Source organism: Falco punctatus, assembly GCF_963210335.1.
Source record: "Falco punctatus genome assembly, chromosome: 7".
NCBI lineage: Eukaryota > Metazoa > Chordata > Aves > Falconiformes > Falconidae > Falco > Falco punctatus.
In genome coordinates this window covers 32,049,917-32,066,207 of record NC_137587.1, presented here as the reverse complement: position 1 = coordinate 32,066,207, position 16,291 = coordinate 32,049,917, and the positions used below count along the sequence as shown (strand labels likewise).

Below are 16,291 nucleotides of genomic sequence, written 5' to 3'. Positions count from 1 at the left end.
CAGGAGAACCAATGTGAAAGACTAATTAAAAGGGAATGCAATGCAATCTTAAAAACACTTATAATTGCACACATCACATTTCTAACCTGTTTAGTATTTCAAAATCTGGGCAGAGAAGTATCATAAATATAGATTTCATTTCACATGGCGTTTTTGAGTTCCCTTTGAATATGTTACCCATAAGCTTAATTTCACCTCTTGACAACCACTTACATGCTCATCTTTCGGGACTGACTCTCCTTATTTCCAGTGGTCTTTTGGTCAGCTGAGTTAAATAAGTTGCGAGAAGAAGAACTGGAAGGGAAGGCAGCATTGCCACTATTACCAGTAGAATGAGTCCGGAAAGAATCATCTGAAATAAAGAGTTGCAGTTTAGACAAAGAATTATGTCTGAAAAAAAATACACAGGAGTGTGAACGGACCAAGCTGTTTTTCCTGTGGGAGTAGTGGCATATTTCCTATGGCAATAATGCAAAACTTTAACTTTTTGTAAGAAACCGGTTTCAACTTAATATTTCTTCAAGTATTTTTATGAAAAAAACACTGAATAAAAATAAATAGAAGACATGTTTTGGAAGAGAAGGTTAATACCTTTAATATAAGAAAATAGTGGGATTTAAATGGCCAACCTTTAGCTGCTTAAAATGTACTTATTTCATCTAAGCCAATTGTCTAGTGAATGGAAAAAGACAGGTTCTTCTAGGAAGCAATTAATCTCATTCTAATCTTTAATCATCCAAACATACACCAGCAAATTGAAAGAGGGGCATTTCCAGGCAGCGGTTTCTCTATCCTAATTCAAAGAAGTTACACATAATATCCCTTTCCTCATATAAAACAGGTCGAGGCAAATTGCAAGACTGACCATTTTATGACATCCAAAATGCCAATCAAGAAATGTAAATTTAAACAAATGTGTAACAAACACACACAACAAAAGAAGAATCTGAAAAATAAGTCAACTAGACTAGCACTTAAGTGCTCAGATATATTTGGTGTATATTACTCTGCATTCTTTAGGAGTATGATATCTTACAGTATGCCTGCTTAATGGGGCCCCAATACACTATAACTAAACAAAAACCTAATGTAAACTACATTATAACTTACTTACCACTAAAGGATAACATACAACTCTTTCCCAATCCTGATACTGAAGATGTATATCCTGTAGCAGAGCTTTTACTTAAAAAACAAAAGAAAAATTTCTTATTACAGAAAAGATTTCTTCTCAATTGCATCATACTACTGTTTATAATATCTGAGGTTATTTCTTAATTTTTGAAAAAATAAAGTTATGCTGAAATTTCTTTAGAAATGTACAAGTTTAGATTTAGCAGTTCATACTGAAAAAAAAATTTTGAATATATAATAAAAGTTGATATACGTTAACTTAAAAGGAATTCATAAGAATTTGTAGACCTCGGCATGCCTTAAAATGGTATTTCTTCCCTCAGTTCAAAACTGCATACCTTAATCAGTTAAACAGAAAGCTGAAAATTTGGGTCACAATTCAGTGAGCATATCATTACTTTCATACATTTATCTGCATATAACTTCATAACTGTAGTCTATCAGGTAAACAGTTGCCTATGAGGTAAGCAATGAAGATAAGATACTTAGGACACTTGTCTATGTTGCTGTATTTTGGATGTAGTGCTTGAGTACTGAAAGACTGACTTCGAACCAACTTGGATTTCTTGTCTTCTTTGCCTAAAATTGTAAGTAGCAAAAAAATTCAATATGGATATCATTGCATTCCCTCAGTAATTAAAAACAGTTTTTTATATATCATTTTGTCTGCCTATGCTAGCTGAAGAAACTGATTTAAATACTTCAATAACAATAAATAAACCTTACACCACCTATTTATTTACTAAAGAAGAAAACAAAATTAAAAACTATAGAAAACACATTCAGTTCTAGGAGTGGAATTTTTTCCTGTGGGCAGTAGATGAAACTGGCCCGCAAATGCCAACAGCAGTTTTGCTGGGCTTTAACCTGCTGATGTGAGATCAAAACATTATAGAAGAGTTTTTGAAGAGCTCTTACCTGCTGATGTACCAGAAGAGTTTCCAGGAACAGATAGAGTGATACTTTTTGCCAAAACTGATGATGTTTTACTGTCTCTACCTAAAAAAAAGCTTAGCGTGAATACTTCTTTCTTAAAATTTAACTTAAAATAAAGAAAGAGGATATAACATGACAGAGTCCTGGGGTAAACAGTAATAATATGTAATCCAGTGCTACTAACACTTCATAAATACCACAAACAAGTACTTATGTTACATCCCAAAATGAAAAATACCAGAGAACTAAGTGTCATGTATTTTATTAACAAAAACTCTTCCTTCTAACATAATGAAGCCAGTTTTCATAAATCTCTTTAAAATTATATAGACAAAAAGTTTTATTGCCAATTTCTAGAAATATGTTATTTGCTGTACAGTCTCTTTTCTGTTCTCTTCTACCTTTGTAGAAGAATAATGCATGCACAAACAATATGTACACAAAAAACCAGACTTACGCTTCTTTTCAAAAATTTTATCATTAATATTTGTAGATCTTCCTTCATTTTGTTGTTTCTCTTTTTCTAACTGTTCCTAAAAAAAATTGATTAATTTTCTTAGGTATCATTCGGGAAAATAAAAGAAAGAAATTGTATTTCAGTTAGGGATTGTTTAAAATCACCAAAACAACAGTCAGTTTCTATTCCCTCCTTCTATTAGTACAACCCCTAGTAAATATCCAGAGGACCAACTAAATAGCACAGAATGAAATAAAGGTACATATCCCTATATAAAAATCACACCAAAAATTGTTGACTTTAATTATGAAGGAACCTCAGAGTTGAAGTTTGCATTTATAATTTCTTATTAAAATTATGCCTGGCCATTTGGTTTTTTTAGTTAAAAAGATACAGAAATTGGCAGCTCATGATGTAAAACTTTTGTGCTACACAGATACTCTGATAATAGAACTGGCAATATTTTTAATTCAACCATACAATTCAATCAAGATGTTTTTCTCAAATAGTAAGGTGTGTCACATGCTCAAACTTTTTAAAGGTCTAAAATTAACATCTACAGTTGATAAGCCTTTATGCAAAACAAACCCAAGTATTACAATTCCTTATGTTTAAGAATTTTGTTTGCCTTTCGGTAATATTAGCTAGCCTCAGAATACTTTTTGAGAGCACATCCATAGACAGAAGACAGTGTTAACACAACTACATCAATAATTTCAAAAGTCAATACTTACTTCAGGATTCTTGGTGAATAGATATCACACTATCAACTTCAAAAAGCTATATGATATTAGCTTATTTTCTGTACTATGTTCATAATAAAAAGTGCCAAGTGAACCTTAATTGTCCTACTCTGTTTTTTCATTTCACTCTAGTACCAGAGTTTAAAAAACTAAAAAAAAAGGTAACTAATTCAGGTCAAGGTTGCTGGATAATATCTACAAAGTCAATTACTAAAATTAAGGAAACTTATTAACATGTTCAGTGTTAAAATCTGTAGCAGTCAAATACATCTAACTGGGTTCAATGGCTCCTTATCATTTGGGACTGCAACATAACACAATTTACTGCGTACATCTCAGTCAATCCTTAATGAGACCTTTCTGATACAGACAGTATGCCTATATCAATGGGATATATCATAAAAATACAGGTGCTTTTCTAAAGTCTAGCTGTGGAAAAAGGGTAAAAATTAACGTTAGACAATACACAATAATACAGAGCACACTGGAAGCTATTTTACCACAGCCCCAAATTGTATCTACCTAAAAAATGCTCAAGCTCAGTTCAAGTCTTGGAATATGTGTACGCAGGTCCCGAGAGCAAAGCTGGAACCTTTGGCTCGAGCTAAGGGCAGGTGCCAGGAGGTACACGAGGCAGGCGTCGTGAACAGAGGAAATCAGCTGTGCCAGGGAGCACCCGTGACCGACATCAAAGCGGGCCACAAACATGGGCTCTGCAGCAACGTCAAAGAGGAAAAAGTCACACTTTTTGGACAGTCTTGAACCTGTTTTGGTTCTCTACAGAGAAGTTTAATTCCGACAAGTCAGAGGAACCGTGCTAATGAAATTTAGCCTCTTCTAAATCCTGTCAGCTTCTCAGCGTCTCCAGCCTCAGTGGAACAGAGGACTGCAGCAACCTCCGCTGGGCTTTGTGAAGGTGTAATAGGCTATGTGGTGAAGTGCCTGCTGCAGCTTCTGCTTACAGCCACAACTGGGGATAAATAGTTTTTATAAGTTAAAAAAAACATTCTTCAGACTTGTCTTCCAAATCCTAAGTAACCTGTATCTTCTTTTGCTCAATCCAACCTGCATGAAGTCCCCCTCCTGCCAGGCTGAAGGTGTCAATGGCCTTGCTTGCTTTTTTTCTGGCTAACAGGAAAGCTTGTAACACACAGAGCTTCCTTTGGCTTCCTTGGTACAAAAGACGTTACGATATTGATTTCTTTGCCTAAGGAAGCTGTATGTGAATTCTGAGGTGTTTCATTATTCAATTGATTATGTTATACATGCGTGACAAATTGCTAAGTGCTATCAAAAAGATTTCCTAAAGGTGTACTGAAGGGCTTGGAATATTAGAACTATAGATGCATCAAGCATGAGTATTTTTCAAGAAATTCCAGTTTGCCTTTCTAATTGATACAGTAAAATTTAAGTGGTAAAGAAAAGGAAGTTATTCATTACTTTGAAGGACTTAATCCTATTGTACAGTGTAGAATAAAACCACGCACAGATTATGAACCTACCAGGGTCTCTCCACAGTATGCACTTCCCTTACCTTAAAATTATTGCCTCATTAATATTTAAGCTACAAACTATTAAAAAAAGGACAGACTGTACTTATAAAATATACCATTTCCAAAAGCAGATGTTCTTGTCTTTCTTTTTCTTGATCCAATAAATCATTTTCGTAAAATCTTTTCTGAAACTTCAAAATAAAATCAATAAAAATAAAAAATCACTACAAGAAAATGGGAATTAAAAGTACTTGGCAAGTATTAAAGTTAGTAAGTACTTACAGCATCCATAGAGATCTCCATTCTGTCCAATTCCAACACTGTCTATAAAGAAAATCAAAACATTATCCTTATTCAACAGTATGGCACATTTAATTAAAAAAAATGTCCAGACAAGAAGCTTAGAATAGTGGTATTCATAATTAAACATGCCTTTTCTTCTTAAACATTTGAAGCCTATGCTTGTACAAATGCTACCAATGCAGTTAAAAACTGTCATAGTTTTTAAGAACTCTTAAAAGAAAGAAACAACTCAGGAATCTGTGAATAAGCCAGGGTGCTCCAAGCAGGTGTTCATCCAACCTCTCCTGCAGACTGGCTCTGTAAGGAAGCCAAAGGAAGCCACCTACTTTAGCTACTTAATTTCCAAGCTTATTTGAGACAGAGCATGGGCATCCCCTTAAAGATGAATTTTTTCATGAATATTCACATTACAAAGACACTTGTAAATTTCAAAATCCAGCAAATCATTTACCTGTATATTGTAAAATAAATAAGGCTATCAAGCTATCTCTACCTCAAAGACATGATCACTTTTACTACTGTCAACCTTTAATCCCATCTTTATTCATCTGCTATTTTTTTCACAAATGGTCATTGAGCCAAAATTCTGAATCTGTCACTAAGAAATAACTGCAACATAAGTAACCAAGGGAACACCAACTCTTAAATTTGACAGAATGCACTATACTACATGTTCTCTTAATTGTTCAGAAGTACGTAACAACAATAGAATTCTTTAGTCTCTTGTTCTTATATTAAGAGAATCAACAGAAGGCGTAAGTTTGATCATCTTAACTTTGAGTGATAACCCCAAGATAAAATGCTGCGGGAAAAGAAAAATACTTACTCTTTTCACAATAGTCAGGACATCTTTGTCTTTCTCTTGACACAAAAGTTTCCTTATACATAACTCCAACTGCTGAAGTAAATGTTTATCAGTGGGAATCTTCAGAGTAGATTTCACTTTTGGCAACAAGTAGCATAGTTTCATTCTAAAAAGAAAAAAAGTAAATATTCACCTTTTGATGCAGGTGTTTATTAAACCTTATTTTTTGTATTGCATGCTAGCATTTGACATAAAATAAGTTAGTAGGTCTGTTTAAACCATTTCACTTGGTAATCAACTTTACTTAGTAAAGCTTACTGAATGCACACATGTGTGTGCAAATTATGCTTATGTAAATCTCTGCAGCATTAGTATTATTAGAAATGTTAATGATGACAACATGAAGTACACACATCAGGAATACGATTAAAAGCATAAAATCACACAAAATACATTTAAAAAAAACCACAACTATCTTTTTTACCAGTAATGACTGTTTGGTCCCTATCTCTTTAGTAAAGAAAAAAATCTGTGCAACCCAGACCACTGAAAGAATTGCTTGTGTGTCTTACTTTCCATACCACAATGTTGAAATGGATGGAAATTAATCGAGACTGTGAAGTTATGTTTCTTTCTCTACACCCATGAAACAGCATATTGCTTTGATCTCACCTGTTGCTTGCTCCTCTGCCTCGGTGTTCCTTTCTCACTCCCAAAAACTGACACTTTGAACCAGTCCCCCAAACATTCAGACTGACCTGCTTCTGTGGTTTCCTGACATTGTCCTGTAGTCCCCTACACCTTTAGTACTGCTCACTTTGAAGGAATCTATCTTTTTACTTAAGTCCCATTATTTAAACAAGACATAAGACGTGTAACTATATTTCTTAATATATTATTTAGAGCTTTTTTCCTGTACACTGTTACATACTCTTCATACAGTACCTCACATTTGCCACTGGATCATGTGTAAGTTCAAGCACAGGTAGAAAGAAGTATTTACAGAAGAATGATTTTGAAAACAGTTCCATAATGAATTCACAAGTATCTAGAAACCGAAGCCTGTTCCAATAACTTTTTCCTTGGCCCAGTTCTGAAAAGTAACAATCCACAGATATTGTTGGTTAAGTTTTCAATGTCAGCTAGTAAACATTTCAAACATTAACCTTTGACTAAAGATGACTCCTCACAAGGCACTCCTTCTCAGCCTGTCTTAATTCTTCCTTTCAGTGAAAGCCTAACCTTTTCAATTCAATGACCATTTCTGTCAGCGAGCATTTTTTTTTCTCAGAAATTTAATCCATCCCTTTAACCACTTGCAAAAGCAAAACCAGCAAGTTAACTAGCTACTGTGTTGAACAAAGCCCTGTATGCCATTCAAACCATGTCATAAGTGTGGCAGAATTACTATGTAAGCATTAAGGATTGCCAGTGGGAACTATTCAACCTTCTAACCTATCTTTAAAACACCTAGCATAGACCAGAAAGTCAACTTAGGTGACTAACTCACTCATAAATCCATTTCTGAAAAGATTTATTCAGCACTTCTTACGTTGAAGCCTCTAGAGAATTTTACCTCTACAGAGGAAGTGTGTTTTGTATGTTGCAGCACCTACAGCTGAGCAATTTTGGATTCAGGGAGTAGGGCTGAAGGGATCTTGGCATATTATCAATTTCCCACATTGCCTTTTTCCCAATTCCTTTGCATAAGCTTTAGATACATTCCTCGCATACACACATGTTTTGACTGATGATAAAAGGAGCAACTGACTGCCTTCTAAGTAATGATAGCAGGAAGTTACACTGAATAAATATAACCATAAATAGATCTTCAGTCAAAACTAACTTGCATCTCTAAGTAATCATGGAAAAATCATCTTACGTTCAATCAGTTTCTGAATAACCTCATGCCTCTGTTCTTGTTTGCGATTATAACGCAAATAAACGCAGAGAGTTCGAGCAGCTGCTTTTTGGACTGGCAGGACATTCTTGAAAAAACAAAGGGACCAGAATTAAACATACTTGAAGGAATGTGACTAAAAATGTACAAAAATTCTAGAAGCAGAAAAGTAGCTAAAAAGTTTAACTTCATAAATTTTGAAGTAATTGCCACAATATAAGGGAGAATAAGGAAGTTTGGCCAATTCATGACCCACCTATGTCTTTTATCTCTTCTGCCTAACATGTTTATTCAACTATTTCATAAACACCTTAAAGTATTCCATGTTTGGAAGGCACCTTCTATATTGCAGGTGTTAGAAAATAAATCTTACATCTTTTCTTACAACAGACAGTTTTACTCTTGATTTAAATTCAGTAAAATTTCAGACTAGTGGCTCTAAATGATCATTCATTTTTAGAGTAAACTGTTCTTTCATATAGAACGAAACACAATGGAAAGTCACATATGGAATCAAGAAAAAGAAGGCGCATCTCAGAGGGAAAAGTTTGGATTTACCTAGAAATGAACTGATAATAAGCACAAGGAAAGGAAAGAAGTCTTGGGTGGGAGGAAAAACATGACAATCTGTCAATCCAAATTTTGTTCCTCAAATGGGGGTTAGTTCTCAGAGCAATTTCTCAGTCATATAAAAAAACCCCAACCTGATATACCACATGCAATGAGAAACAGTACTTTAAGACCCTGATATATTTAAAGTACTACACATAGCAAATATCTGGCAGCCATTGTTCTAAATAGCATAAACAGATAAAAAACAATGTGAAAGAGACAGGCAGGCTCACATTTGTCAAAATGATTGTCAACATTCTGTGAAGAAAACGGTAATAAATCTGATCACTTGATATGATATGAGGGAGACATGCATATTTTTGCAGTAACTTCTCGTGAGTTCTCCATTTTAAAGAAGTTGCTGCCCTCTGTTCTGCTGTCGTTAATGCAGGAATCAAGTCAGGAATAGACAATAACTAGAAATAAAAATATAAACATGAAAATAATTTTACATCTTCTAGCTGTATGGTGTGTTACTATGTGTAAAAAGTACATCACAACAATGTAAGAAGGAAAGAGATTTTAAGGGGTCAATTAATTACTCTCCTCAGACAGGATCAGCTATGCTGTGATCATTTTCAGCAGATATTAGTTTAACTTTTTCTTACAAAAATTTAACGATCGGGATTAAGCTATCTCCCCTAAGCGGTAAATTCCACTTAACTAGTCAAAAAGCTATTCCAATACCTGACTAAATACACTTGCATTTCCAACCCTCTTCCTGACAAAGAAAAACTGATCACTGTTCTCTTCATAATACTCTTTTATAGCTATGAAGACCATCATAACACCCCTCCTCAGTCTTCTTCTCGAACCAAATAAACCCCATTTTCCTTCTAGCCTCTCAATTTTTGCATTTATTCTTCCCAGCTCCCTGATTAATTTTAGCAGGAATTATATATCTTTTTTCAGTAGGAAGCAAAACTTTATAGTAGCCAAGCTAAACTCTCTTTAGCACTAAGCAAAATGAAACAGACTGCCACACTTGACATTGCAGTTACATACATTTACAGCTATAAACATCCGACAAACTCCCATTTTAAAATTACACTCTCAGCTTTTGTCCATACATGAAAATAAATTGATTTAGTTCTTATGTTGTAATATCTCAATTTCTCTATACATTTAGGAAGCATGCTCAAAGCAGCATCCTGAAGCAACAGGTGGTCTTTCAACATTCCATTTTACAGGTGAGGAGTTATTGAATAAAATGTTGTTCAGTGGTTCATACAATTAAATCAGCAAAGTTGGGAGCTGAATATAGATCTCCTAAGTCGTAATTCAGTGCCTATACTTCAGGCAATAGATTTGCTTCTAGCAGAAGCTGTGTCTGAAAACAGCAACCATTGGCAGTTGCCTATATTTTTTAAAAAATAATATTTAGGTATTAGCTATCACACCTTCAGCATGAAACCAACTTTTGTGTTGACTTAAATATTATATTTCAAAATGTGATCTATTTCAGCAAATCTCTGGTTAATTAGAAAAAAGTCTGAACTTCCAAAACCTTTTCTTTTTACTTTAAAAAATTATAATGTCAACAAAAAGTCAAAACAGCACAGAAATTTTATATTTTTCCAAAGCAGAAACTAACTATCTAAGCCTTTTCATACAATATATGCCTGAACAACTTTATTACTACCTTCATTAGAAAGCAAATAAAAAAAATATAAAAAACCTAAGAATACTCACCTTGCTTTCGGATCCACTGTTTTCTCCTCCATTAGTCATTAGTTCAAGGATTTCAGGAAGGTGACCTACCAGGGCATCTAACACCTATTTAAAGAAAAGCTGCATGAATGAGGTCTATATATTAACTTGACACGATTTTTATCTCTCACCAACATATCCCTGCTGACACCTCTTATGTTACTGTTCTCTCATATCCATGTAAAAAAAAAAAAAAAGAAAGAAAAAAGAATGAGATTAAATACATTTGCATTGATGAGGACTGGGATTTAAAATTGATGTTTTAGCGTATTAAGTAATACCTTCCTTACTAAGTACACACTTACTTAAATTTATCTTAAATTTCAGTTTAAGAAAACAAGCCATAGTTTTGATCTAAGTGAATACCACAGTCAATGCTTTCTAAACTATTCACAGCAAACAATATTTGAAAATGTACATTCATACTGAAGAAAGATCTGTATTTCATAGACAGTTAAGTAAAAGCCTCGGCAAACACAAGGAATGTTTTCATATATGTATTTGTCAGCTGAATCTTAAAAGCAATTTTTCTTGCTTTACAAAAAACTCCAGTAGATAAATGAAAATAGAATATATATCTTCTATTAATAGAATAACCATACTTTCAAATGTTGTTTTCAAATATTGTACTACTTGAAACTAGACTAGAAAAGTACATAATCAAATATTTTTGGCACCAATTCTGACTGAGGTGGTGTGTAAGACAAAGCACCGAGTACTTTTTATTATTTAGTATTTATTATTATTACCAAGGAATTTTTCAAAATGACCAGCTGCTCAGTCTCAACTTTCAGGTGTTCAGTTTGAGAAATCTTTTAAGACGGGTCAGAATTTCATAAACAATAAGTAGATATGCTATGAACACTTTTAATTTCCTTGAAAATGTCTAACAAAGGGAACCAAAAGAAAAACCTGAAAGCAAAGCTCATTTTTCTATGCCACATCTAAAGATCCTACACTGAAAACAAAAAAGATCAATATTGGAATAAGTGGTATCAGAGGAAATCGTGATTTCTGTCTCAAACATACATATTTGTCTTTTTTTCAATCCAAAAGAGTCTGACTATATTGTCTGTAATATAGCTAAGTGATTCATGTTTTACACAGGTTGAAACTGAGTTAAAGTGTCCTATAAACACTCACAGATTCTGTACCAGATCTTGGACTGAAACTCTTTCTATAAATCTCGATCTTTGAACCACACACATCTTTTTCATCTCCTCTTCAAGTCCATAAATGAAAATAAAACAAAGCAAATAACTGGAATGTTATCAATGACTATTTTAATATAGTATGAAAACGAAATCTTTCCATAGAACTTGTACGCTAATAAATAATGGAACAATTAAAAGAATTTAAAGCGATTATTTTTAAAAGCTAATAAATTCACTGTGGGTTTACTAAATTCAAACACCTTTCTGTTTTCCTCCTTTTTATTCACAGAAGGCTGGCATCTTTATGAAGCATCTGTGAAACAGAAGTAAAAGCTGTTTATCATTTCAAACAGTTACTGTACCATGTTATTGCAGTTATCAAACATCAAGATAATCTGCCTCAATGTAACAAGCAAAAGAAAGTTCCAATAAAAGTATATTACCTCCAGTGACTCATCCTGTAATAGGGTAACCAGTTCTTTATGTATTGCATATACTCCAGAATTTAAAAGCTTAGCAACCTAAAAAATGACAATGAGATAGCAAGGTGAAACATTCTTTACTTCCATGGCACTACAACAACTATACTACATGTGCTTATTTACAGCAAGCATGAAGAAGGGATGCAGAAAAAAATGTTTAATATCAGCCTTCTAAAGCTGTACACTTTCCCACGGATCACATTAAAAATACGCTTATACAAAGAAACAGGCCTGTTACCTATCCATGAAACATACTTTTAGAATTAACTCTATTTCACATTTACCAAAAACTTTTAAGACTGCACTGCAAGGCTAGAAAAATTCCTTCTAGAATAATCAAATGTTGTACTTTATACTCCTTTGGAGAGTGAATAGTCAGCCTGCTATATAATTTACAGAAGATAAAATATAAAAATAGGCTTAGCCTGTGCTGAATTTTAAGTCTCCCTAACCTTTTCATCTGAAGTTTTCATTCCTTAGTTCTCTGGGTTGTTGTTTTGGTTTTTTTTTACTCTGATTCATAAGTCACATATAAATTTCTAAAAAAACCACCATCAGTCTCCACACTGTTAAAAAGTTTGTATAGCAAATATGAGAAAAATATGAGGAATGAGATTTTTTCCATAGAGAATATTTAGATGATGCTTTTTAATAGTTTTCTTTGTTTATATATGCCAAGCAAAAATAAAAGCTTGCTTCCAATCAAGACGAAACTTTAAGGAAATGGCCACAGGAGTTTATTTAACAAAAAGTAATCCACCTTGCAGTTAATGCCATAAACTACTCATTTTGGGCTGTCATTGGTTGCCTAGTTATGGTGTTAAAATTAAATCAACCAGCACTAAATGTATATTCAGATCAAGGTATAACTTTACAGTGTTGGGGGTTTTTTTAATCAGTTAAAATACTTTGCTTATATTTAGACAGTACCTTAAAAGTGTTATACACCTAACACAAAATATTACATAGAATTAGATGCTAGCTTTACAATTTCAACAATTACTTTGCATTATTGTTCATTAAGACAAGTCATCAACAGGTAATGAGAATGGGAAATTTATTGAAATGGTGGAAATAAAGCCACCTTAGCTTCATTTATGCCTCTACTAGTGATTTAAATGCTTTCAGAAGTTGGTTAACTTACTAATTCCCCCAGCAACAAAGTGAGATAAAAGGCTAGCTCGAGTAAAACACTATGAAAATCTTGAAGGTCTCCCTATATGGGTTACTGCAATCAGGAAAGAGTTCATCTTCATTTTCAGAATTCACCCCATACAGTGAATAATATCTATGCAGTTGTACATTTTTTTAATTTTACAAAAATAATACAGTGGAACTTAATGTAAACCGGATGGAATAATAAGAATACATATGCCTTTACATCTGCACAAATTTCCAAGCAGTTTCATATTAAATTAAACATTTAACTTAGATTTGATTCATGTAAATATATTCCACAGAACACAAGCATAGTAGCAAACTGTACAGTTCTAAAGAAGGTTTTCAAGACCAGAAATGGCAAGTTCCTTTCTCCCTTTTTCCTCATTGCTTTCTAATAGCATTGAAAGCCTTCAAATATTGTAATTACTACAATTGCTTATGTTTGTGGTACTAAACCATTATAAGTTTCTTCTAGCTTTTGCTCCTTAAAATCTCACCTAGGAGTAGGCTCTTGTAGCCAAATGTCACACAACTTAGACTAACATATACATATACATGTACAAATACAGGCTAGAAGGGATTGAACACTTCTGACAAACTAAATCATTTCAACAGGTTTTCTCAAGTCTTTTTATTTTGGTTAAATAGTCACAAACATAGGCTTAAAGCAGAAAACAGCATAAAATAAAAAGATTTTATTAAAAAAAGTATTTTTATTATTTTACTAGTATAATTTTACTAAATTCACTAAAATTTATAAATTCTAAATTTTATAATAAAATACAATTTTATAAATTTTATAATTTTTTTTTTAAATTATAAATTTACTAGTATTATTTTACTAGTATAAAAAGTACTAACAAAGAACTGTTGTAGACTTACTTCATAGAAGCTTATGGCCATAGTATATCTGACAGGAACCTCAGGGTCATGACAAAGGCAGAAGAATATAGAATACAGTTCTAAATGGAAGTTCTTTGGATCCACAAAAACGATCATAGCCTGTGGAAAGATAAATTCCTTTATTAACTGTATAGCTAAAGGACCACATTATCGGAGATTATTAGGTGAAAACATTGAGGTACAACAAGCAAGACACTTGGGAGATAACAGGTTGTGATTTTAAAGAGAAGGTGTGTCATTTCTGATGGCTGTGTCAAAACACAGGCACCAGACAAGTTCTGGAGTTGAGAACTAAACTGAAATTTACAGATCTTCCAGACACACTGCAGGATTTTCTTCTGATGACATAAGTTAAAACCACAAGATAAAAACACCTTAGTTGTATAAATATCGTTAATGTTCCTGTACACTAGTGGAAGCTGCAACTGGAGACTTCAAAAACAAGGAACATTTTAGCAAGCAGCAAAGCGAGCATCTGAATTTCAACATAATTATGTGTGTACATACCTTGGTTTTGCTCAAATGAACCAACAGATGTCTACCTACCTACAGGGTGCTTGTCTTTAAAAGGTAGAATAAAAATAACTGTCTACTGGCTCTCCGTACAAACATGTTTTCTTTAAATATAAATGCAGAATGTTGAAATACAAAGTAGATTTACAGAAACATGAATGGCAAGTTTAAAGACATCACATAAACTTGAAAAGACTTTCTGTATTCAGACAGGAATATTACTAAAACATGAATCTAACCATCCAGATTCAATCTTCAACTCCCTGGAATACCATGGTTGACAGCAAATGCAAAAACCTAGCTCTGAGCAGTTTGAAACCAGGGATTCTCACAGCCATTTTCTCAAAGCCCTTGTGGTAACGGTTTGGAGAAAATGTGTAGGAAAAAATGAGACCAGTAACCTCTTAGAACAACACTCTCCAAGTCAAAAGTTCCCAATAATTTTCTGAGGCTATGGAAAGAGGAATCTTTTCTGGTAACTCTTTTGGAGAAGCTCTACTTTAAGCCATCAACTTGAGCTTTCCAGAGGAGAGCTAGAATCTAGCTAACAATGCACAATTGGGAATAACTTCTCTATCATTCATGCAGTCCTATTTAGTGAACTATAGGCATGACACAAATTATTTAACCTGAAATTAATGTTGCTTACTGGAAAATTGTAAGCACAATTCTTCCTCACTGAAATATACTTCTTTTCCTGTTCCAGAGTTTGAAGTTGTAGTTGATTATCATTGTGGCCATTTTCCTGCTGTAAACCCAGTGTAGAAAGCTTCTTATAAAATTCCAAAAACCGTAAATGCTGTTCAGGAGTAAAAATGCCTAAAAATAATAATAATAAAAATTACTTTCTTCATTACAAATGCTGTTAATAATGGCCCAAACAAATCTCATTTACAAATCTATCAAATATGTCAATCTTTATGCCACCTCCTGCCTCATCTCAGTAGAGTATCATCAGCATACATTATATAGAAAAAGTGATCACAAAAAAATAACATCTAACTATAAGAGAGTGAATCTTAATTTCTGTCCATATAGTTATTGAAATACTCAGAACATTAACTGCAGGATTGTGAATATGTATGTTTGTTCCTCTAAGACTGATTTCTTCTTGATTAAAATCTTTATGGAACTCAGCCATATGAAGAATGCATGCCTGTAGAAAGTTGAAAAATAAGGCCATGTTGCTACAGATAACAAAGAGGTGTAAGAATAAAATTAGAAAACTCAGAAAAAAATGGAATGCAACTAACAAGATGACTTTGAAAATTACAAGTCATTTTATAAATACATTACTAATAAGAGAACAATCAATGAAAGACAGTTTTCTACTGAAGAGAGAAAAGAAAGCTATCAGTGATTGGTACCAAGAATGTTGAAATGCTTAATGCTTTTATTTTCTTTCTCAAATTCCACTAGTATCATCAGACTCAGTATAATTAATATCAGTGACAAAGATGTAAGCTTTAAGTAGAGAAGGGACAGGTTGGTAAATACTTAAACATGAGAGTTTTTCAAAATGTGCAGGGTCAGATGTGCTTCATTCCAGTATTCAAAACTATTTAAAGTACTAGCTGCTGAAATCTTAAATAAGTGAGATATCAGAATAGAAAAGTGGTACTGATATTTAACAGTTGGAGAGGGGAAGGACAAGTCACATAATAAGAGATCAGTCAGATTACTTTCATGTTTTTCAAAAAAATTGGAATAAAAATAAAAAAATCTACTTGTAAATACTGAAAAGAAAGTAAGAAAATGAGCGGCAGCCAACATGGCAAAAACAAAACTTGTCAAATTTATTCCATTTCCTTCTAGTACTGGATTACAGGTCCTCTGAATACAAAAGATGCAGTAAAGGTCACATTATTCACAAGCAAAATAAGGGCTCAGGAAAGAGAGATGAAAAACTACAAAGATGATGCAAAACTGCTTAGAAAAACAGTTAAAGTTACCCATGGCTCACTGACAAGATTAGGCAAATGTAT

The 16,291-nt window shown here is 33.3% G+C and overlaps 1 protein-coding gene across 5 annotated transcripts in view; it reads right to left on the bottom strand.

The window, feature by feature from the left end:
* Window positions 1-16,291, bottom strand: part of PPP4R4 (protein phosphatase 4 regulatory subunit 4) — a 72,490-nt gene that overhangs the window by 8,845 nt on the left and 47,354 nt on the right. For 4 of the 5 annotated variants that reach the window (XM_080396260.1, XM_080396261.1, XM_080396259.1 and 1 more), the window contains 15 exons: window positions 14,956-15,125; window positions 13,773-13,892; window positions 11,691-11,768; window positions 10,076-10,159; window positions 8,617-8,799; window positions 7,754-7,859; window positions 6,817-6,964; window positions 5,893-6,037; window positions 5,046-5,087; window positions 4,880-4,954; window positions 2,528-2,603; window positions 2,053-2,133; window positions 1,620-1,713; window positions 1,115-1,185; window positions 214-352 (listed from right to left, as the gene is read on the bottom strand). In XM_080396260.1, coding sequence (XP_080252386.1) covers window positions 214-352; window positions 1,115-1,185; window positions 1,620-1,713; window positions 2,053-2,133; window positions 2,528-2,603; window positions 4,880-4,954; window positions 5,046-5,087; window positions 5,893-6,037; window positions 6,817-6,964; window positions 7,754-7,859; window positions 8,617-8,799; window positions 10,076-10,159; window positions 11,691-11,768; window positions 13,773-13,892; window positions 14,956-15,125 — 1,612 coding nt within the window. The remainder of the gene's footprint in view (window positions 1-213; window positions 353-1,114; window positions 1,186-1,619; window positions 1,714-2,052; window positions 2,134-2,527; window positions 2,604-4,879; window positions 4,955-5,045; window positions 5,088-5,892; window positions 6,038-6,816; window positions 6,965-7,753; window positions 7,860-8,616; window positions 8,800-10,075; window positions 10,160-11,690; window positions 11,769-13,772; window positions 13,893-14,955; window positions 15,126-16,291) is intronic. The other variant, XM_080396262.1, reaches the window with a different exon arrangement.